The 24,239-nt window shown below is 47.5% G+C and overlaps 1 protein-coding gene across 5 annotated transcripts in view; it reads left to right on the plus strand.

The window, feature by feature from the left end:
- Positions 1–306: 306 nt before the first annotated feature.
- Positions 307–24,239, plus strand: part of LOC140525169 (ras GTPase-activating protein 4-like) — a 48,646-nt gene continuing 24,713 nt past the window's right edge. For all 5 annotated transcript variants that reach the window (XM_072640283.1, XM_072640281.1, XM_072640284.1 and 2 more), the window contains exons 1-5: positions 307–520; positions 15,819–15,875; positions 17,551–17,664; positions 20,863–20,924; positions 24,106–24,235. In XM_072640283.1, coding sequence (XP_072496384.1) covers positions 456–520; positions 15,819–15,875; positions 17,551–17,664; positions 20,863–20,924; positions 24,106–24,235 — 428 coding nt within the window. In that variant the 5' untranslated portion in view covers positions 307–455. The remainder of the gene's footprint in view (positions 521–15,818; positions 15,876–17,550; positions 17,665–20,862; positions 20,925–24,105; positions 24,236–24,239) is intronic.

The raw sequence follows: 24,239 nt of genomic DNA on the forward strand, positions 1-24,239 counted from the left end.
GCCGTCCTGCCAGGCCCACTTCTCCAGCACCAGCAGGAGAGGTTCCAGCCTGTGGGTTCGGGCTAGGGAGGGAGAAAACGGGAGTGGAACCGGGAGGTGGGGGTGTGGGGGGAAAATCTGTGGCCAATGGGGGCCAGGCCCTGGGCTCCAGACACGCCCCTCCGCTCTCTCTGCTGCTGGGTTGGCTGGACCAGTGGCTAAGGGAGCAGCACGTGGGGGGCACTGATGCGGGGGAGTGGGGGCTCCCAGGACCCGCCCCGCCCCACCCCGCTCCTCCTCCCCCTCCCCACGCTCTCTCCACCTCCCTTTCTTGGCGGCGGCCCCTGCGCAGGACCCAGGTGTCCGGGCCGCCCAGCCTACCGTGCCTGCACACCCGCAGGGGTCCAGTCGGGCCAGCCTGAGATTGGAGCTTCCCTCCCCCACAGCTGCCTGGGGCCAGTCCGGGCAGAGCCGGGATGGCCAAGCGGAGCTCGCTCTCCATCCGCATCATAGAAGGCAAAAACCTGCCGGCCAAGGACATGTGAGTGGGGTCCCCCGCGGGGCGGCCGCAACTTTCATTGCTCGGGGTGTTGAGGGGGTATTCAGACCCATGCCCAAGGCACCCCGCCCCACCCCCCGGGCAACATCTTTGGGGCACTGGATCTCCTCTGTGATGTGAGGTCAGGAGGGATTCGAGGACTGGCCAGGTGAATTATCCCCTCTACCTATCCTCTGCTCCTCACTTCCCAGAGCTTTTGGGACCCAGACCCAGAAGTGGAAAAGGACGAGCAGGAAAGGACAGGCTTTGCGTAGGTGGGAAGGGAATTCTCCATTCCTGCCGGGATCTTCCCAAGCAGACGCTTCAAGAGCACCTGTGGGGGTGTTGGAGGGAATCCCGGTCCGCAGATGCATTGAGCTGGCCACCCTCCGAGGTCCCTTTCAAGTTGGAGAGGCTGCGACCTTACTATGGTAGTAGCTATACTATGGTAGCACCGTGTCATCGTACAGCGCTCGGGTTCCTCAGAAGGAAAGCAGTGTCTGGAGTGTGGCCTTTGTGACCATGGGAGGTGTTGGCAGAAGGGGAGGGATAATAGCCAAGCTAGATAGACCCGGACCAGAAGGCTTGGTACGTTGCCAACCTGCAGGGATTCCTTCCGAGCTTTTTGGAAGGCGGTGGGAAAATGCAGGAAGCCGACTCATGGTAGGATGGAGCTGGCAGGGCTGGGCACTGGGTGTCTTAGCACCCAGGAAAGGTCTGTCCTAGGATTATTGCTCAGGAATGCTGGGCCCCTGAAATTAGGACCTCTTCTAGAAATCTCCCAGGTCCTTGTTGATAAAAGTACCAGGAACCCTGGGCACCACCTGCCAGTTGGGGGAGTGGAGCAGAAGTTGGACAGTTGTTCTGAGCTCCCGCTAATCTGGTTTCTGATTTGAGAGGAAGTACTGGGTTTTCATGACCCTAGGAGAGGAGAGCTGCCTTTGGGGAGGACTGTGGGGAGGGAGGCTATCACTGATCTGTGGGGCTGAGTGAAGCAGCTGCCTCAGGACCTAGGAGGAGGCATTCAGTGAGAGGGGAAGGAGAAATGACTGCCATTCCCTTCTGGTGCCCCCTTCTGCTGAGAGGAACCATAGGGTGCTTCCCCACAGATAGAAAAAGAATGAAGCCAGGAGATCAGGAGGAATAGCTGTCAGGAAGCAGTTAGCTCACCTGGAGTCCACTCTGCAGCAGCCCCCACTGGCCAGACCAGGGAGGGCATGGCATTAGCTGGCATCCCAGGCAGAGAAATCAGCTGGGGGTGGGAAGATGGAGGGAAAGGAAAAGAGATCCTATGGCCAGGGTGAGCTAGTTCTGTGGGGCTCATACATATTTGTTTGGGTCTCAGTTGTGAGAGGCTGGTCCTGGGTCCTGGGTCCTGGGCTAATGATGAGGGGGTCTGGTTATAAACTACTCATTACCCAGCTCGATGTCCATTTGAACTCCAGATTAGAAAAAGCAGGATCCAAAATACGGGGCTTTCTTGAGAACCCTTTCTTAACCTGGAGCCCTAGTTAGAGTAGCTATGAGGACAGAAGCATATAGGTGAAAACAAAGAGAAAAGAGACAGAAGAGACAAGAGGAAAAAAACAGAGGAAAGAGAAAAAAGAGAGAAACATCTCCCAAGGCTCTTTTCTTTATGAGCATCTTTTCATTCTCTTACCTAAAAAGGCACATGGGATAACACTGAACAGAAACACTTCCCCCAGCCTTTCCTGTCTTATTACCTATTTTTGCCATCTTTCCCTCCATGGTCCAATTGGACTGGCCTTTTTAGTGTTCCTTATCCACTTCCACCTTTGTGCCTTTATTCTGGTGGTGACTCATGCTGGAATACATTCCCTCATTACCTTCTCTAGTTAGAATTTTGAGTTTCCTTCATGTTTCAGCTCAAATGCCACCTTCTACCAAAGGCCTTCCCAAATTACTCCTCCCACCAAAGTTCTAATGCCCTTCTCCTCCCACCTGAAGTCATTTGGTATCTTTCTTTGTAGAGGTCTATGAATATACATTGTCTCCTCCTCATAGAATATAAGCTGCTTTGAGGGAAGGACTACTTTATTCTGCCTTTGTTTCCCCAAGATTTCACATGATGCCAGGTGTGCAGTAACTGCTTAATAAATCCTTGTTGGTCATATTGATAGGAATCTCAAGACAAGTCCTCATTCTGTCTCTGTCACTAACCTAGGGTATAGATTTCACCTCTGCCAGGCCTCAGTTTCCTCATCCGTTGTATCCTTCCCTTTTCTGCTCCATAAGGCTGTTTTGAGGATCAAAAAGGACGATGGAAATGTTTGAGAAAACATAAAAGCACAAGACAAATGGGATGATAAACAGATTTGTGTGTGTGTGATTTTAAACAAACAAATATTTAAGCACCTACTATGTGTAGGGTGCACTATGCTAGATGTGGGGGATGGAAAAATGAAAGAAGACTCAAGTCTTGTCCTAAAGGAACTGGTAGTTTGCTAAGGAAACTGAGGCATAGGAGTGATCTATCCAAGGTCCTACCATGGTTAAGCTCATGGGGGATCCTAGGATTTCTAGCTGCACTCTGACCTCTCAATGCTCCTCCTTTTTAGATTTCTCCTCCCCAGATCCCAGCAAAGGAGGGCCAAGAGCAGCGCTAGCAGCTCATGCCCGCAGACCCCTCTTCTTTTGCCCTGTTCCTGCCATCCAGCATGTCTCCCCCTCTCTTTCTTCTCTAGCACATTTCAGTGGATAGTTCAAGGCCCCCTGGGCCCCTGTAGAGGAACAACCTCAGTCAGTGGTTACCATGGTGATGGAGGGGAGGAAGATAGGGAGGGGGTGGCCTGGTCTCAGCTTGGATTTTCTAGGTTGGACAGCAGAAAAGCAAGCCCGGAGGAATTGGGACTCCTCAGATGAAGTGAGGGCATGGGAAACAAAGAGGTGAACAGGAAGCAAGGGGAAGGGGTGCTTCCCTGGGTCTCTGATGCTTCAAGGCCAGCTAAAGAGGGAGGCCATTTCATGTGGATTAGTCATCCACAGCCTGTGTACATGTGAATAGGTAAGTTCCATGAAGGGGGAGAGAGGCCCAAAGCTGCTTTCAATAGGGGAATCTCTCTACACACACACACACACACACACACACACACACACACACACACACACACACACACACACACACACACACACACACACACACACACACAGACACACACAGAGACACATACACACAGACACACAGACACACACACACACACATCTACTTGCTTGGGAACTGGGCTTGGTCCCCTTCCACAGGTTAAAACCCTGCCTAGGTCACACAGTCAGTCACAGTGTGGGTCACAGGTTGTATCCAAATGGGGGTGGGGAACCCAGGGTGAGAACACCCTGTTAAGATGATGTCTGCCACCTCCCTCTCAAGTGCTCATCTTTCACCTCTCCTCTTCATCACATCCTTCTTCTCCATGCCTACCTAATTTCCCCCACCCACCTCCTGCCCTATCCACCTCCAACTGTGTCTTTGGGAGCGGGGTTTTAGTCAACACTGTTTTTGGAAGAATTTAAGTCTCTGAGTTTCCAAAGACTTGGGCCTATAACCAGAGATTATAGGCTTTAGAACTGGACCCTTAAGGGCATCTGGGCCACCCCACCCCTACCCTCATCTTTCTTACAAGAGAGGATCTAGGACTTGCTCTATCAAAGACACACTAGTTGGTAACAAGCATTCACGAAGTGCCTACTATGTGCCAGGTAATGAGGACATAAAAAGAAACAGCTCCCTGCCCTTAGGGAGTTTCCTTTCTACTAAGCGAGAGAGTCTAAGCATACCTAGACCCAGAGTTGGAAGGGGTCTACTCCTCTCATCTTAAAGATGAGAAAAATGGCACCAGGCAAGGTGAAATGATTTGCCGGAGATCACACAGACACTCCCCAGCAGAGACCTTCTGGCTCCACTGTACCACAAAGCCTTCTCCTATGTGGGTTGATACAATATCGATAGGATCATTAGTGGATTGATAATAAATCAGTGAGGTCACAAGAACTGGGACTCAGACTCTAATACTGGGCCTCTTAAAACAGCACTTTGTAGTGTCCCAGGCTGCTCTCTCTCTCTGTTTCCTGACCTCGTGGCCCAGAGCCCCCACACACACCCTTTTTGCCCCATTCCTCAGCACCCCATATTCCTACTTACTTGGCTCACCATTTGGTTTTTCCCCAGCTTTCTTAGATTGTCCTTCAGATGGACTTAAACTATTTGAGATCTCTCCCTTGTCCCTGAAATAAATGCCTTCCTTCCCCCATAGACTAGAGGTCAGTGCATTCTAGGAGTGGCCAGAGGTAGGGAGCCATCTCCACTCTTACCTACTCTCACTTGTGATTAAGACTGGAATGGAGGCTCAGGGGTTGGGGGAGAGGAGGACTTGATAACATCCTTGTAATTTACAATACACTAGCCCAAGAGCTGGGAAAACCACCCTCACTATTCAGTCAATCAACAAACGTTTATTAAGTACCTACTCTGTCAGGCATTGTGCTAACATTGAGGTTACAAAAAGAGACAAATATGATTGAGATGGCTGGCCTCTAAGCCTGAGGGCGCATCCAAGCAGTTTTCTCCAGTTGTATCTAGGTGTTGGTCATGAAACACCAATCCACCAAGAGATGTGGGCAGCTATTATGTGTGGGAGTACTCCATGGCAGCAGAACATAACAGGGTCCATCTTTCCAGGAGCTCATGTACACAGGTATACAAGACTCCCACATGAACAGAACAAGACAGGATTTTGCCAAATAAATCTGAGTCAAACCCAGTGGACTGGGTTGGGTCTTGTGGAGCCAGAAATCAGGCAGCAACAACCTGAGCCCAAAGCCCTGGGTTTGGACCTTTGAGATAGATGATTTCATTTTACAAATGAGCCCGGCAGTGACTTGATAGATCATGGGCAGAGCTGAGATTCAAACCCAGGTCTCAGACTCCCTCTGATCCCAGAACAAAAGGTCTGTCAGACATGGATGGCATGGTCTTCCCTGTGGATACGGTTTTCTGCTTTGTTTCCTTTTTGCCAACACCTGCTATTTTAGTTGAGAATGGGGAGAGGTGGAAGTGAGAGGTGGACCATCCCACTCTCACCTTCTGACCTGGATCACACTTCGGATGGCCACTTCCTTAAAGATTATTTACATCATTATGGTTTACAAATTTAGAGTAGGAAGAGGTCATAGAGGCTGTCAAGTCTAACCCTCTCATTTTTTCAGATGAGGAAACTGAGGCCTAGAAAGGTGAAACAATACAAACAGGAAGGGCTTGAGTCAGGATTCGAACCCAGATCCTCCCAGCTTCCAGTCCATCACTCCATAAGTCAAGTCATTCAAGCAATTCCAGCTTCCCAGAATAACATCTGCCCACTCCATTGGGTACTAAGGAAAGAACTGCTTGGTTTGGGTGATAATCAACCTTCCCTCAGTGTCCTGTTTCTTCTCAGGCCCAGGATACTGATGAAGATACTGGTTCTTTCATGTATTAGTGAAATTCTTCAGTTTATTAGTGGGGGGTACACTTGACTTACATTTGTTGTGTATGATTTCTCTGCTAAGTACGGAAGGACATTCACACAGCCCTTGCCAGGGCCACATAAATGTGGGTAGGAATCCACTCTCCAGAGTGCTCAGGGAAGCTGTTAAAGGGACAGGCAGAGAAAGAGTAGGGGTGGGGAGAGTAGATTGTCTCCAGGGATGGTAGAGCCTGTGATGTCTCATCTCCTCATACCTTGCCCAAACTAGACCGTCCCCCCCCCATACCCCATCTCCCCTCTGCCCAGTACTCTTGGACCTCATGAAGAGTCTGGCAATCAGGAGATTCGATCTCAAGTCCCAGCTCCCCCCTCTCTTTAGCAGTGGATCTGTGGAAAGAACAGTAGAGGGGAAGCCAGAAGATCTGGCTTTGATTCCTTATTCTATCACCTACTACCTGAGCGACTTTGGCCAAATTGTTTAATCTCTCTGGGTCTCAGTTTACTCATTTTTCAAACGAAAGGTCCAACTAAGTGGCCTCTAGGGTCCCTTCTGGCTAGAAATCTTTGCTCCTCTGATCCCTATCTGGGCTTCAGTTTCTCCATCTGTCAAATGTGGAAGCTGGATAATCAGGAATATCCTCCCCTGGGGTCCATAGATCTCCCATGGCATCTGTGGGTAGATTTCATGAATTGGACGGGACGGAGGGGGAACGGCACCTTTATTTCAATATAATTTAATTTATTCCAATATAATTATTTTCTGTTGTAATTCTGTGTATTTTGTTTCATGCATTTAAAGCCGTAATTCTGAGAAAAGGTCCATAAGCTTCACCAGAGGGATCCAGGAGACCAAAAAGGGGAAGAAGACATGGATTAAATGATCCCCTAAGACCCTTTCTTGCTTTGAGATGACCAGCTCCCACCTAGGGTCTAAGGGCTCCTGGAAGACGCTTGCCATTATGTCTTGTTCAGTAGGCTGCCTGCCTCCCCACTCCTCCCTTCCCAGCCAGGGGAGGCAGTGGGTAGAGCCCTGTGTCTGCAGTCAAAGGATCTAATTTCAAAACTCACTATCTGAATGACCTTGGGCAAGTTACTTTACTTCCTTGAACCTCTCTTTCCTCATCTGTAAAATCAAAGGTTTAGACTAGCTGGCCTCTGAGGTCCCTCCCAGCTCTAGAGCTAGGATCCCATTATTCTAAGTTACTTCATCTTCCTGGGTCTCAGTTTCCTCACCTGTAAAATGAGGAGGCTAACAGGCCAGTGAGGTCCCTTCCAACACTAGAGCTTGATCCTCTGATCTCACCCCACTAAGCAGCTAACACCTAGTATGAGCCCCTCCATTGAGGGAAGTAGAGAGCTCATCACTCCCATTCTGTCCACAGTGAAACCAAAAGCCAGAGAGAGCACACACTTTTCCAGTCATTCAGTCAGTGTGGGGCAGAGCTGAGAGTGGAGCCAGATCTCCAGTCCTTCAGTTTGGGGTTGTTTCTACTACACCCAAGGGGCAGCTGGACCTAAGGGGTTTCCCCCACCCCCAGGGCGTCTTGCCAAGCCCTTCCCCTCCCCCTGCATTCACATGAGAAGGTGTGGGGACACAGACCAAGCAAACTGCAGCTGGATGAGAGAGAGGTGGGTGGTGGGGCAGGGATGGACCACTCAGGTAGTAATCATCAAGGTTTCTATAGAGCATCAATAATATTGCCAGCAGGAACAGTAGTTAGCATTTTTATAGCACTTTGTCATTTAGAAAATACTTTCCAAAGATTTCGTTTTATCCTCATGACAAACTTGTGAGGTAGATGGTATTATTATCACCACTTTACAGATGAGGAAACTTAGACAAAAGACAGTTAAATGACTTGCCCAAGGTAAAGTTTCCAAAGCATTTTAAGGACAGTATCTCATTTGAGTCTCACCACAACCCTCTGGGGAGGGTATTAGAACTAACCCTATTCTAGTAGAATGTAAGATCCTTGAGGTCAGGGACTGTGTCGTTTTTCTTTGTGTATTCCTGGCATATAGCGCAATGCCTTATACTCAAGATCATGGAGCTAAAGCAGGGAGGGACCTAAGAGGTCATCAAGCCTAATTTTACAGATCAAGAAACTGAGGCCCAAGGAAATGAAGTGACTTGCCCAAACTCACTCAGCTAGTAAAGCAGACCTCTGAAAAGAGTGGGGGGAGTTAATTAAATAGCCTCAGAGGGTCCTCTGGGTTAAAGATCTATTATCCTATGATTCTAAGTCACTTCAAAAAACATTTATTAAGCCCCTACTATGTGCCAGATGCTGTGATAAGGGATGGGGATACAAAAAGGGGCAAAAGACATTCGTTGCCCTCGAAGGGTTTACAATCCTGTTCATCAGTAAAATGAGGGGATTGGATTCTGTGGTCTGAGCAGTAGCTGTGCATGAACACTGGCTAATTGGTTGTTGGATGCATTGTTTCACAGAGGATGGACTCTTACTCTAGAGTTATGGGGCAGGGTCTGTCCTGACCTTGCACTATTCCCACCTTCTGTTCCCTTGCCTTCCCCCTGTTCATGGATCACATCCTCTCAGAGTATCTGGTGCCTTCAGTCATTTCCCATTTCTCTCCCTAGCTCTGTGTATGTATAACTCCCCTTAATCTTCCTCCTAAATCTATTCTCTGCAAGATGGCCTTCCCACTGTCCCTTCAGCAGCACAGGGACTTGCCAAGGCGCCAGCTGCTAAGTGTGTTTCCTTTAGATGTCACTGCCAAAGACAGCTCCTCTGCTAACAGGACCCAGAGCTGCTGGGGGCAGGGAAGACGGGGAGAAGACCACAAATCGAGACTGTAAACCCATTAAGTCCAACATTTGGATTTTACAGATAGGGAAACAGGCCCCTAGGGGTCACACAGGGAAGACGAGTCAGAGGTAGCACCAGAACCCAGGGTCTCTGATGCCAAAGCTAGGACTCTTTCCGCAGTACCACATGCTTAGCCTGGCTTGTCCTGCCTGGTGACTTCTCTCTCACCCTTTTATCTGCTGACAGCATGTGAATCTCAGTGCCTGCTGAAGTCAAAGGATCACAGACTTAGAGCTGGCCAAAGACCTTGGAGAGCCCCTTATGTTTACAGAGGAGAAAACTGAGGCTTGGAAAGGAGAAGGAACTTGCTGAAGGTCACCCCTTTGCCTCTTGATCCAGCATTGGTCCCATCATACCATGTCACTCCTTGGTCTCTCTGGCACTTTCCTATAGCCTCCCTCCCATACCTTGTCTCTCCCTAGTTTTCTCTTCCAGGACGCTCCCCAAAATCTGCACAGTTCCATTACTGACCAAAACTGGCACCTTGATGATAAGAGGGATCACTGGTGAATTTCCAGCTTCAAAAGCCTTTCCATCAAGGACTAGAGATACTGTTTCTGTATCTTTAATGGAGACAGTACGGGCTGTGGGGAAAGGGTAGGCTCCAGAGTCACTGGACCTGGGGTCATATCCTACTTGTGAAGAATACTACTTACGTGATCTTGGCCCTCTGTTTCCTCATCTATAAAATGATGATGTTGACCAAAATGACTGATGAGGTCCCTTCTGGCTCTAGATCTAAGATTTTATAAATCTAAGCATATAAATAGCAGGAGATCTGAGGTCTGATCTCTTCAGGGCTGGGCTCCTTACTCTCTAAGGTGACTTCCTTTCAATAAACTTCATTTTCCTCCTCTGAAGAATAGAGCTTACTAGGACAACATCTCCCAGGGTACTGTGAGTCACAGGTGAAGTAATGTACCTGGTAGGTGGAGAACAGTGGTCAGGAGATGCCTGACGGGAGACCTGAGGGCTAGCTGAAGCTGCTAGAGATGAGGCTGACCTCTACTTTGGGAGGGAATACAGAGCTCTCCCCATCTTCTTCCTCAGAAACAACTGAGAGTAGTCTTTCAAGGGGAAAGGAATAAGTATTTGTATAGCACCTATACCTACCATGTGCAAGTGTGCACTATAGCATAGCATTGTGCTAAGCTCTTTACAAATATCATTATTTCATTTGATCCTCACAACAATCCTGGGAGGTAGGTGCTATAAATATTCCCATTTTACAGGTGAAGAAATTGAGGCAGAGGTTAAGTGAATTGCTTGGGATCACATAACTAGCAAGTGTCTGAGGCTAGATTGGAGCTCACCTTTCTCACCCCTAGTCCAGTCTCTATCCACTGCACCACCAGCTGCCTCATTTGGTTTGGGGGTTGGAGGGGCCCCTGTTAGGCTCTACATATGGTTGAGGCCAGGCTCCTGCACCTGGGGCAGACTCCACACTCCCCGGGGAGTGCAGGTCTCTTCTACTGCCTTGTTTTGCACCACCAGCAAAAGATTGTGTGTATCTTCTACATGTACCATGTTGCTGTGCTTTTTGCCATCCTAGTTGGAGGGTGCCTTTTATCATCCCCCTTAAGTCCCCCTTGCTTCAGTCTGAGCCAGTGGTGATCAGTGATGCCTGAAGTGGGGATGATCTCACTGAGGAGCTTAGGAAAGCTGCTGTGACTAGATCTGACTGGAAGCCCTCTTTCTGTTTTTCTTTCTCCCCCTCATTTCTCTTCCCCTCCTCTCTCTATGTCTCCTCTCTTGTTTTACCTTCTTTCTAGTTCTTGAGACTTCTCCCTCATTAATTTTAGCCCCTCTTGTTTCTCTTGCCTCCACTTTCATTCTCTCCTCCCTATCTTGTTCACCCCTTCTCTCCGCTCTCTCCCTCCCTCTCTTCCCTTTTCTCCTCTCTCTTTCCCTCTCTCTCCCTCTTTTCCTCCTTCTCCCTCTCATTTTTTCCCCTTCTCTCTCATTATTTCCTTTCTTCTCCCTCTTAGGATATTTAAGTCAGTAGAGAAATCCCAGCCCCCAAAAGATCTGGGTAAAAGCCATCTGCCATTTCAGGGGCTATTTTGGTGCTTGCCCTCACTTCTCCTTCTCTTTGCTCTGTTTCTCTTGGACAAAACTGCCAAGGGCCTTAATATAGTGCCCTGACCTAGTGTACAGCAGAAATGCACCTACTCCTCCCACTTTTTTCGAGAAAAGGAAACCACTGTTTTAAGGCAGAGCCTAAGTGCCTGAAGCTGGTGTCCTGCTGGTCACTGAAGTGGACCTGGGAGGGGGAGACTTGCCCTGGAGTGCTGACTTCCAAGTGGCCGCACTGCAGCCAGGCCACCCTAATTACTCCCTGCCCCATGCTTGTGCCATATTCATTTCTCCTTCCAGAACTTGGCTCAAGTCTTCTCCTTGCCTGCAGTGCATTTGCTAGTCTCTTGCCATCTTCCAAATCTAGCCCTTCCTCAGGGCTCTAGTCCCCCTGTAGGAAGTCAGTATGGTAGGTCTTTGGACTCCAATTCAGGAAGTTTGAATCAAAAGCCTATCTTAGAAATATACTAATAGTGTGACTTAGAGCAGTTACTGGCAGTTACCCCAGATGCTCACTAGCTGTGTGACCCTGAGCAAGCCACTTTGCCCTGATTATCTCAGTTTCCTCATCTGTAAAATGAAATAGAGAAGGAAATGGCAAACCACTCCAGTACTTCTGTCAAGAAAACCCCAAATGGGATCACAGAGAGGCAAACATAACTGAAAAACAAGTGAAAAACAATGACCCAGAGCCAATCGCTTAACCTCATGCTTTCATTTCCTCATCTGTAAAATGAGAGGGTCGGACTAATGGACCTCTAAGGTCTTCTAATTCCAGATATATGAGACTACAAGTGTTACTCCCTCTGTTGGATCCTCAGTTACGTCATTTGTAAAATGAGGGATCTAGACTTAATGGCTTCCAAAGTCCCTAGATCTATAATCCCACGAATTTACTCCAGAAAGGCTCCATGACTGGTAATATACCACGAGTGATGGTTGGTTGGTTGTTGTCCTTCATTCTCAGAGAGGTCTGAAATGACATCTTTGGGGTCACGGTACAACGTGTTCGACTGTGGCTGATCAGACCAATATGAGCTCAGAGGGTTCTACCATAGGTCAGGCACAAATAGTTCATATGAACATTTGGAGTGGAGATGTTTCTAAATGTGTGCATCTCATGTTTCTTTTGAGCTGCTACAATTCTGTTTTGCCTATGGAGCACAGTACCTTCTTTGATGAGGGCACACCATGCAGGGTGCTCCTGTGCCAATGTCTCCCATGTCTCACAATCTGTTCAAAAGTTCAGAGAGGCCTTGAGACTATCCTTGTATCACTTCTTCTGACCTCCATGTGTGCACTTGCCTTGAGTGAGTTCTCCATAAAATAGTCTTTTAGGCAAATGTACATTTGATATTCAAACAATGTGGCCAGTCCATCAGAATTGTACTCTCTAACCATGACTAATAAAACTATTATTCATTTTTTAAAAGACTGTCTTTCTATAGCACTTTAAAGTTCTTAAAGATATTCGAAGGGAGGCTCTCTACCCTCGTCTACCTCTCCAAACAAAATCTCCCATTGGTCTCCAACAGTCACCTTCCATACCAACCAGACCACTATGTCCATTATATACCAACATTGTCATGTTAGCAAAGATCTGGAACCAAAATGGGCACCCACTGACTAGAGAATAACTGGAAGAAAGATGGCGTATGAAAATGAGAATATTATTAAGGTGTAAGAAATGTTGAACATGAGAGATTCAGAGAAACATGGGAAGATTTGTATGAACTGATGCCCGGCAAAGGACAGAAGCAAGGATAACATACACAATGCCGACAGTATTGTAGATGATCGCCACTAAAAAGCAGCCAATCCCTGAAGAGTAATAAGGCACTATCTGAATCCTGAAGGATTGATAAGGAAACACATACCCTGCCTTTCAGTAAAGAAATGGGGTGTGGAGAACTATGAATGGGAAATTCTGTACACATTGTAAGAGGGGATTACTGTGCTGCTTTTTTTTCTCTGTTACAAAGATAAGTTGAGACAGGCAGAGGTGAGAGAGTCTAGGAAGAAATAATTATGGTAAAATTACAAAAGACAACAATAAAACTTCTAAGAAGAAAGAAAAAATCAGCCTTTCCCCACTCTGATTTCCTAAGCTCATGAATGGAGATATCCCAGCTTTAACATGGCTTCCAGGATTTCTCTTCTCCAGGCTTACCATCCCCAAAGTTCTGGGAAGTCACAACTTACAACACCACCCTAGACAACTCCCAAACACATACAGCTGATGAGTGGGAGAGTGGTTAATTGCCTTGTAAGAAGGATCACTGGACACAATTCAGATTACACAGCCAATCTTAGAAGTCACAAGAGGATGGAGATATCTTCATCAGCTGGTTTCCTGTTTGGGTAGGAGACTGGGCTGCTGTCCAACTGTTTTCCCGTCAGTCACTTCCTCTGTAGGGACACTGCCATTTGACTGAGAGGGGAGTGGAACATGAGCTGGGATTCCCCTGTGTCTGACCTTGGGCTACCACTACATAATTCCTTCTTCATCATCCTAATTCTTCTTGTGTTGTGGGGTTCTGTTTTGTTTCATTGGTGCCATAATTATTTCCCAACATTCCCTGTTCACCTTTCCCATCGTTAAAACCCTCCCTCGTAACAAAGGAAAAGAAAGTCAACCAACATAGAACCCACATCTTACCATGTGGCCAACTTGTTATACCTGTAAATGCTACCATGAGGACAGAAGTGTGTCCCCTTAGCCTGAGTTCATGTTTGTGGTTTTCATTTATGTTATTGTGGTCATTTCACACTGTTGTATTGTTTCCCCTTCCATGTTCATAGGTCTTCTCTAGTCTCAAAATTCTTTGTAATTCTCATTTTTTATGGCATAATAATATTTCATTACATTCAGATATCACAGTCCATTCCCCAACTGAGGGGCCTCATTTTGTTTCCAGTGTACTTCTATCACAAAAAAGTACTGCTACAAATATATGGGGCCTTTCTTTCTGTCTTCACTCCCTCCCCCTTCTTTAAAAGGGAAGTTTAGATTCTCCTTCAGAAAGGGGTTTCTGGGATGAGTCACAGAATCAGAGAGGCTCTGAGTTGGGTGAGATCTCAGAAGCTACATCCAAACTATAAACTCATAGACTTAGAGCTAGAAAGGACCCTAAGGACATCCAGTCCAAGAGGTAAACATGTCATACTGATGGTGTAACCAGCAGTCTCTCTCCACACCAGCTATTACAAGCCTCCTGTAATCCATCCTCCCCTCTCCCTCTTAGCAGAGTACAGTGCTTTCCTGGGAAGTTAAAGGTCACCTACAGTCATCTTCTTGGGCTCCTCCACTTACCTCTAAGTCATCTTCTTCCATTTTCTTCACCTTTGTTCCAGGTTCTGGTGATGAATTGCCCTCCTGACCAAGGCCATCCTCTCTGGAAGCTTGCCCCTCAGTCATCCCCTGTGTTTCTCCCATCTTCACTCTCACCTTATAGACTGACTCCTTCCTTAACACCTACAGACGTCCTCACTTCTCCTTAAAAATCGCTTCACTTTACCCTGGCCATCCCTCATGCTATTATCCTAGATCTCACTGCCTAATTCCTACAAAGGATAGTCTACATTCGTTGCCTCCACTTCCTTTACCTCCCACTCCTCATCTCCTCATCATCTGGTTTCTAGCACCACCCTTTGACCAAACTGGCTTTCTTCAAGTGACCAAGGGTCCCAAGGGCCAATGACCTTCCTGAGTCCTCATTTTGATGGCAGCTTTTGGCCACTGCTGTCCACCCGTTCCTCCTGGACATTCTCTCCTTTGTCCTCCATGACACGAATGTTGGTGTTCACCTTGACTGACCACTCCTCAGTCTCCTTTGCTGCATTTTCAATCTCCTGTCCACTAAACATGGACATTTCCCGAGGCTTCATCCCAGACCCACTTCTCTTCTCTCTCCATGTAAGCTCCTTGGGAGTAGAGGTAGTTTCATTCTTTGTTTTTGTAACCCAGTGCCTGTCACATGGTAGATGCCTAATCAGTACCTTTGACTGAGTGGTAATCTCATCAGCTCTCTGGTGTTTAATTGTTAATCTCTATGTAGATAAATTCCAGATCCATTTATCCAGTCCTAATCTTTGTCCTAAGCAGGAGTGTAGCATAGTACAATGCCTGCCTCAGAATCTGGAATGGTTCAAGTCCTCCCTTTGACAGATAATGACCTTGTGACTCTGGGCAAATTACTTAACCTTTCAATGTCCCCAACCACACACTTAAGATTGTAAATTGCAGGGTCCATGCCAGAGCCATATTGGTAAAGGAAGTTCTTCCCCAGAGCACTTTGAAGTAAGGTGAGTTGCCCAGGGTCTTACAGTCAATGTGTCTCTGAGTCAAAACTTCCCGGCTTCAAGGCCAGCTTTTTATGCACTCTACTACACTGCCTCTCTCATCCTGTATTTACCTATCTGTAGGCATGTTTTTCTCTACCACCAAAGTCCCACCAAGAGTTGTAGAATGTAAGGGCAGGGACCTTTTCTACTTTTGTGTTTGCTTCCCTGACCACTTAACTTAATGTCTGGCCCATAGAAGCGGATTCATAAATACCTGCTGGTTGACTGGTTGGTTGATGTCAGACATGACTTAATTCAGAATCCGGAGGTAGATGAAATTGCATTTCAATTTCCCTGAAGCCCCAGAATGGAAAGGTCCCAAGTGGTGAGGGGCCCTTCCAACTCTTCCCCAATTTCATTCTGTATCCTCCTCTCCCCTATTCTATCTTGTCCCGATCTCTTTGTCTAAGGAACAGAAGCATTTCCTCCATTCCCAGCCCACGGCAGAGCCCACATCCCTGCCTGTTTTCTCTCCCCACCAGGGCTAGCTCTTGGCCCATGCTTGTACCTCCCTACCTTTACCCTCTTCATAGGCAGACACCACTGATGGGGGCCTCTGGTCTTTTCTTTCAGCACTGGCAGCAGTGATCCCTACTGCATCGTGAAGATCGACAATGAACCCATCATCAGGTAATTGAGGAAGAAGGCTAACCCCTTTGGGGGTGTGCTCCGTCCCTCTTGGGTCTTCACCTCCCATAGAGCCTGGGGGGATTCCTGTAATACAGATCATAAAATAGGGACACGGGAACAAAGAGAATAACAGTAGCTCACACATATTCAGACAACAAACATTTATATTTTTAAAATTTATTCATTTCTTTTTAGCTTTGTAATAAATACTTATTAAGTCCCCTCTACTTGCCTACCACTATACTAGCCACTGGGGATACAGAGGAAAAATGTTTAAAAAGAAGCAAAGCCTGCTCTCAAGGAGATTACTTTTTAATTGATAGAATTTTAGGAGCTACAAAGTACAGTCTACACAACAGACCTGGAAAGTAGTCAGGCATTTTTGCACATGGTTGTTGCCTTGTCATTGTTGAGTCATTTCAGTCATGTCTGACGCTCTGTGATCCCATTTGGGGTTTTCTTGGCAGAGATATTAGAGTGGTTTACCATTTCCTTCTCTAGCTCATTTTATAGATGAGGAAACTGAGGCAAACAGAGGTAAGTGACTTGCTCAGGTTCACATAGCTAGTAGGTGTCTGAGGCCAGATTTGAACTTAGGTCCTCCTGACTCCAGGGCCTGCTCTATCCTCTGGGTCATGTAGCTGCCCTGTTGATGCTTAAGAAATGGCCATTGAATTTTGTCCCCATTTAATAGATGAGAAAACTCTCCAAGGTGGAACAGCCCAAGTGGATCTATAAAGTGCCTCTTTGTGGCAGGCACCATGCTAGGCACCCACAAAAATGAAACAATCTCTGCTCTGAAGGAACTGTGTTCTGTAGTTCCAGTTAGGGAGCTAATTAATCACACAGCCAGAAAGGTGCCAAGCTGGAACTGGAACTCAGGTCTTCTGAGTCCAGAGCCAACGTTCTGGCCCATCATAGGCCCTCCCTCTCTCCTCTCAGCTCATCCTGGACAGTCTCCTTTGTTATGTGTCCATCCCGCTGCTTCTAGTGAGGGGGGTGAAAGCATAGAGATTCTCCTCCTTGGCATGGCAGCCGCTGGAAGAAAGGTTAGGCTCATCTGTCCCTTTAGGGGAGAGAAGCAGACTTGCCATGTAATGTTAGGAAAGCCATTTGCCCCTTCTCTGCCTCAGTTTCCTCACTGTGTCAGACTTCGGTCCTGACTATCTCATAGGGCTACTCCAAGAATGAAATGGATGTGAATAATGAATATGAAAATCTTGTTATCTCTAAAAACTACAAGATCACTGGAGTCTGTAAGTTCCTTGAGGGCAAGGGCTGTGTCTTATTTATCATTATATTTCCCTACACATAGTAAGTCCTTAATAAGTCTTGACTGAATGCACGAATGAATGAATAAATCAATGAAAGTAGGGAAAATAGCAAGAAAGGAACCCACTAGACAGCGGAGGTGGGTTAGGAACTCTTAAAGGGTTAAAATAGCATTTTAAAAAATGATGAAATGGAATAAAAAGAATTGCTCGCCAGACCTCCAGGCCACAGGCCACACTTGAGGACCTAGAGGGCCACCTGTGGCCTCGAGGCCGCAGGTTCTCCACCCCTGTGTCTAGGTTTTGGGGATGGGGTTGGGGGAGAGGTGTAAGATGACTGGACTCTAGCACTAAGGGCCATCCCTAAAGAGCTCTCTTTCTCTCCATCCATCTTTCTCCAACAGGACAGCCACAGTTTGGAAGACCTTGTCCCCATTCTGGGGTGAGGAGTACAAGGTCCACCTTCCTCCCACCTTCCACTCCGTGTCCTTCTATGTCATGGATGAAGACGCCCTCAGGTATGGTGATCTCAGTTCTGGCTTGTGACTTCAGAGAGCTGGAGGCATCAGGGAACCTAGAAGATGGACCCAGAATAGATGGCTATAGTTGTAGTGGAGGGCATGTGTGTGGTGGAAGGGAGGCAGGGGGAGATGGTCCAGAAAAGGACCCTTTTGGGTATAGAGAGTGACACTGAAGCCCTTACACAAGCGAGCTGGTTTAGAACCAGGTCCATATCCCCCCTTTCATTATTGGGAGTCTAGCATGTTGAGATCTTGGGAACTCTTTAGTCCCACTCCCTGATATGACAGAGAGGAAATTAACAGGGGAAGGGACTCACCCAAGGTCACGTGGGGAATCATTAGGACTGAGGATAAATTGCCAGATGAAGGTCTTGCAAGTGTGCTGAATCATTTGTGAATGTGATGTCTCAGCTGGGAAGACCTCAGAGGGGAACTGGGATGATTTGGGGACGCAGCTCTTGTAGGGTGACTTTGAGGCCAACTGGGTGTAAATCATGACTAGAGAAACTAAGGGAGGGGTGTGTGTGTGTGTGAGTGAGTGAGTGAGTGTGTGTCTGTGTATGTGTATGTTTCGACTGAGATGTCAAACTGGACCACTAACTGTTCCTCATATGTGACATCCCATCTCTTCCCTCCATGCCTTTGCAGTCTCTACCTCATGCCTTGAATGCGCTCCTCTGCCTGCCTTCTCCCCAAATCCCCATCTTTCTTTAAAGCACAGTTCAGATGTCCCCTCCTACTTGAGGCCTTTGCTGATCTCCACCCCCCCCCCCACCCAGATATTAGCATTCTCTCCCTGTTAAAATTCCTGGATAATTATCTTGTTTTACCTCACGTGCCAAGTCCATGCTTTATTCTTCCAATAAAATTTAAGCTCTTTGACGGCAGGAGCTGCTTCATTTTTGTCTCTATGACCCCAGTGGTGTGTATCCCAAGGCAAGTTATTTAACCACTCAGTGCCTGGCGACTCTCTAAGCCTGTGTTTGTGGAGGAAGCAGCCCCCTTGGAATCCCACCAATGGGATCACAAGTTTACTCCCTATCCCTCTTTCTAAGACCTAGCACAATGGTCTGGCCCATACTAGGAGCTCAATAAATGCTTGTTGAATTAAATCAAATTGAAAGAACACAGATAAAAAATAACACCAGACTGATGAATGAATGACTGGCTAGGGAGAAAAAAAAGCATTTCTTAAGGGCTTACTATGTGCTGAGCTCAGTGCTGAACTTTGGGGATACAAATAGAAAAGTAAGATGCCCCTGCTCTCAGGGAGTTCACATTCCAGTGGTGGAGACATTCCATATAGGAGAGGGCATCTGCAGGGCAGCTGGAAAGGCCCAGTGGTCCTCAGGGCACATCCACAAAGCAGATGATGATGTATCTTTCCTTGTGTCATTTCCATCCCACCAAATCAGCTGATCTAACTACGTGGTTTATTGATAGTTTACAAAGCAATTTAGTGACTGTACTCATTCCTAAAAGAAAGTTCTGAGATGTGTGCACCCTATCTCCCTGCCATCTCAGGTCCCTGCTTTGGACTGGTTTAGGAAAATGAGATCAAATGGATACACCACAAGCAGCTCTATCCATGCAATAGACAGATTCTGGATGGCCCGCAGATGTTAGGGATTGGGGGTCTTCTATTAAGATAGACAATAGACTGAACAATAGGAATTACATGATGAGGTTTACTAGGAATGCCCCCAGGCAGCAAGGTGGTGCTGATATCAGCCACTTATATGACCTTGACCCTGATATCCACTGATAGAGTGCTAAGCCTGGAGTCAGGAAGACTCATTTTCCCCGGGTTCAAATCTGGCCTTGGTCATTTACTAGCTCTGTGACTCTAGGCAAGTCACTTAACCCAGTTTGCCTCAGTTTACTCATTTGTAAAATGAATTGGAGAAGGAAATGACAAACTGCTCCAGTATCTCTGCCAAGAAAACCCCAAATGGGATCAAAAAGAGTCAGACACAACTGAAAAATGACTCCGCAACAACAAAATAAACACACTCATCTAGGGCAAGTAGACTTCAGGTACCATTGACTACACCTGTCATGAGTAAGTCACCAATCCTGAGCAGATCTGGATTTGAGATAAAGCAGAGATGCCTTTGGAGTCAGGGGCCATACTCAAGGGTATTCACCCATGACTCCAGCTGTCTTTACCTCCTTGTTTCTCTTCCCACTGTGTGTGTGTGTGTGTGTGTGTGTGTGTGTGTGCGCATGTGCACATGTGAGTGTGTATATCTGAGTGTAGAAGCATTTTGCACAAGTAGGAAGTTAAAGTCCTGTCTGTTTTGGGTTGGCAGTTTCCCGGAGCCAGAGAGAAAGCATGTCCTTGGCCTGGGGTCTTGTCCCATGACCCCCACCCCAGAAGATGAGCTAGCCTGCAATGTAGATATATAGCAGTACTTGAGATTGGGCCCCTGAGCTTTGTTGTCATAGTTTAACCTAAGTCTGGCCAGGCCACTGGCCCTGAGCTTCTATGCCTTGGGACCTGAAGCTCTGAGCAGACAGCACACCAACTCACAGGGGAGCTTTGTAGGAAGTTCAGAGGGCATCTAGTCCCATGCCCTCATTTTGAGGATGAAGTAACGTGGTGTGTCCAAGATTGCAAAAGGAGTCAGGAACAGAGCTGGATTTTGGAATTGGGTCATAGGAAACTCATCATCATCATAGCTAACTTTTCTATAGCCTTACTGTGTGCCAGGCACTGTGCTAAGCACTTTATAAGTATTATCTCAATGACCCTCACAACAACCCAAGGAGGTTGGTGCTGTTATCATCCCCATCATACAGATAAGAAAACTGAGACCAGCAGGATTAAGTGACTTGCTCAGGGTCACACAGCTAGTAACTGTCTGAGGCTGGATTTGGACACAGGTCTTCGTGACTCAGCCCAGCTCTCTAGGCTCAGGGAGATTCCATGGCATAGTGAAATAATCCAAGATTTCCTGTGAGTGGCAGAGCTGGCTAGCTATAGGAAGGCCCTCAGAAGGCCTTCTAGTACAACTGTCTCATTTTACAGATAAGATAACCAAGGGCCAGAGAGAAAAATGAAGAGACTTGCCCAAGGTCCCACAAGTAGTAAGAATCAGAGGTGGAATTTGGACTCAGATCCTTGGATCTAGCCCCACTGCTTTCCCCATTGCTATTAATTTTGACGTTCTCTCCCCTTCTCCCCCTCCACAGCCGAGATGATGTCATTGGGAAGGTCTGCCTCACCAGAGATGTCTTAGCTGAGCATCCCAAGGGTAAGATCATCTTTCAGTCTCCTGTGCCCTGTCCCTATACCACAGACCCCACCCCTGTATCCACCATATCCAGTGTCCCCTGTTCCTGCCTTCTCTATAGCTTGGTCCATCAGAGCAGAGGCCCTGCCTCCGAGACACCAGGTTCCTGACCAAATGGAGAGGAGGGGTAAAGGGAGGAAGGTAGGGATCATGGTTATTTACCAGACTGGAACCTTGGAGTTTCCCTTCAAACCATACTTCAGTAAACCTTGAAGAGCCTTATACCCTTGTGTCTGACTCGCATGCCTAACCCTTAGAGAAGGGGTAGGAGACAAGACACTAGTGACAATTGGAAGCTGACAGATTCCTGTGCCTGGAAAGAAGTTAGCCTCAGAGCTAGAAGGGACCTCAGGAACTAGCTAGTCTAGCTACCAGCCCTATCCCCTACACCCACCTTCCATTTTACAAATGTGGAACCTGAGGCCCATGGTTGTTAAATGACTTGCCCAAGTGGTAGAACTGAGATTCACACCCAAATCCTTCGACTCCAAATCCAGTCCCCTTTCCAAGTCATCTCATCCAGTCCCCAGCATCTTAGCAGCCCAGGAGACTGAGCTTGAGGTCAGAAATATTTTGCTATTTATTTCTCCTCAGTACCTAGTATAGCTCCTGGCACAGGGTCTACTAGGGGACAGGTACTAGTCCTGTCATTTCATTGGTAAAGGGATGTGGAATTGATGCGGATTGACACAAGATGGGGGTGTTAGGGCACTGAGTGGTGAGGACTTGTTTAAAGCACCTGTTACACATGGCACACACTGGGTCAGATGTTGAGGGTAACAGACAAAAATGAAACAATGCCTGGAATGAAAGGGCTAACATACTACTCGTGGGAAGTAAGTATCCAGACAGCTCACTGTAAAACAGAAAAAACAAAGCTAAGGTCACTTAAGCAGAGGGAGGACACTCCCAGCTGGCTAGGTCAGGAAAAGCCATCTGTAGAAGGTGGCATTTGAGCTGAACCCTAAAGGAAAGGTCCAGAGTGAGTGCAGTCTAGGCCCAGGAGCCAGACTGAACCATGACAGGAAGGTAGGAGGTTTGTTCAATCAAGCTGAATTGAAAGAATAAGGTCATTGTTACTTGTAGATATCCCTGGGGGTGGGGGGCTGCCCTTGCCCTCAATTCCCCACAGCGTTTTCCCCCCTTCCATCATAGGATCAGGCTACAGGGAAAGGTTGCTGCCCTGGTCTCTCCTGGGTGAGAATGGAGTTCAATATCCTTACCCCCAATCAATTGTGAAAGACTTGAATGTGTGCCCCATCCTGGGGCCAACTGCATTTGGAAAGGGGAGCCAGGAGGGAGTCCAAACTGGGAAACTGCTAATGGACACAGAACAAGAGATATTTTTGGGGAGTGAGGAGGACCTCAAATAGCCAAACTTATGCTTTGGGGTACAGCCAGTGAGCCCTTGCTCCTATCCCTAATCTCATCAGCCTACTCTTACAGTTTTGTTTTCTCAAACCTTTCACTAGAAGCATTTCTCTCTATACCCCAGTTCTTAAGCTGGCATCTGGGTACAGATGGATGAACCTGAATGGGCAAAAAGTCACATCTTTATCTTCACGGCTCTCTAACTGAAAGACAGCATTTCCTTCAATTGTTTAGGAACATGATTCTGAGAAGTAGGTCCATAGGTTTACCAGACTGCCAGAGTGGCTCAGGATACAAAAACTGTTAAGCCAGGCTCTATCGGGATGTCTGCAAGTTACAGACACCCCAACAAGAGAGACCTGAGTAGAGGGAGTCCATGATACTCCTCTTCAGGCTGAGAATTCCCTCTTTGGTCTTCCCACTTCAGTCCCCCAGTCCACTGGACTAAGCCTGGGCCAAACCATACCAGGACGTGGACTCTGGCTGAGTCCTCTCCTTTCCTCCTCACCCTAAAGGGTCCCCCTGGGGTCCTGCTTCCTTTTTCCCCACTTGCTGCTGTTTTTAATGGGCTGCCAACCCCTTGGGGGGATTTCATGGCTGCTCTGATCCACTGACTCACCCAATACCACTCAGGACAGGAGGCATTTCTGTCTGCTCCTCTCTGGGTCTAGGCCTTGAATCCCTGACACTGAAATAAACATAACTAAGCTCCATCCCTGGGCCCTGAGGCTTACACTTCTCAGAGCCTGCCTTGTCCTGCTTCCTAGGCTCATAGAATCACTGAATTGGAGAACTGGAAAGAACCTTAGTGGCCATTAGTCTCATCCATACAAGCAAGAAAGTCCCCTATAAAGTCCCCCTCACAAATGATCATCCATTGGAGCATGGAAATCATTGACCAGCATGGGCTTTAGGGTCAGGGGACCTAGAGTCAAATCCTGCCTCTGATGCTTGTTCCCTGTGAGACCTTGGGCAAGTCACTTCCTCTCTGTGTGCCTCGGTTTACTCATCTATAAAATGAGGGAGCTGAACTAGATGGCCAAAGGGTCCCTTTCAACTTCAGGTCCACAATCTAGTAACTCTGAACTCCCTCCTTCCTAGGATATGAATCTTCTCCTCATGATACCTCTGTGGACCAGAGCAGGCAGGAATCATTACCCTCTATTTGTCCAAGGTCATATAAGTAGCTGGAATCAGAAGATCATAGCTTTAGGACTAGGAGGTACCCCAGAGTCCATAGTCTAACCCACTCATTTTATAGATGAGGAAACTGAGGTCTAAGGAGAGAAAGTGATCTTCCCAAGGTTACACATGTAGTAAATGGCAGTTAGGATCTGAACTCAGGTCCAATAACTTAGGTTTATCCCCCTTTCCACTTTACAATTTAGAGAAATCAGTGTCTAGCCTGATCACCCCATTTTACAGAGGAGGAGGAGGAGGAGGCCCAAAGAGATGAGTCTGGGAAACCAAGCAGGTCATAAGTTTCCAAGCTGGGATTCAAGCCTGGGTCTTCTGGCTCCTAGCCCTGGGTGCTTCCTAAAGCTCTACACTACTTAGATTGGTACCCAAGCAGAAGGCCCCTTCCTTTCCCCCACCATGGATGATAAAGCAGGGCTTGGGCAGGTGGGACAAATTGGGACTTACAAGACACAGGATGGGCCTCTTCCAGGGATTTCTGTTCCCTCCTCTCCTTCTGCCTGTCCAGGATTGCCCAGTCTCAAGCCAGTCCCAGGGAATGCCATTAAGGGACTGTCACTCTTACCTCTCCCAGGTTTCAGTGGATGGCTCCACCTGAAGGAGATTGACCCAGATGAGGAGGTGCAGGGAGAGATCCATCTGCAGATGGAGATCGTCCGAGGCCAGGGGCCCCAGAAGCTTCGCTGCACAGTGTTCGAGGCCAGGTGG

This window comes from Notamacropus eugenii, chromosome 2, assembly GCF_028372415.1.
Source record: "Notamacropus eugenii isolate mMacEug1 chromosome 2, mMacEug1.pri_v2, whole genome shotgun sequence".
NCBI lineage: Eukaryota > Metazoa > Chordata > Mammalia > Diprotodontia > Macropodidae > Notamacropus > Notamacropus eugenii.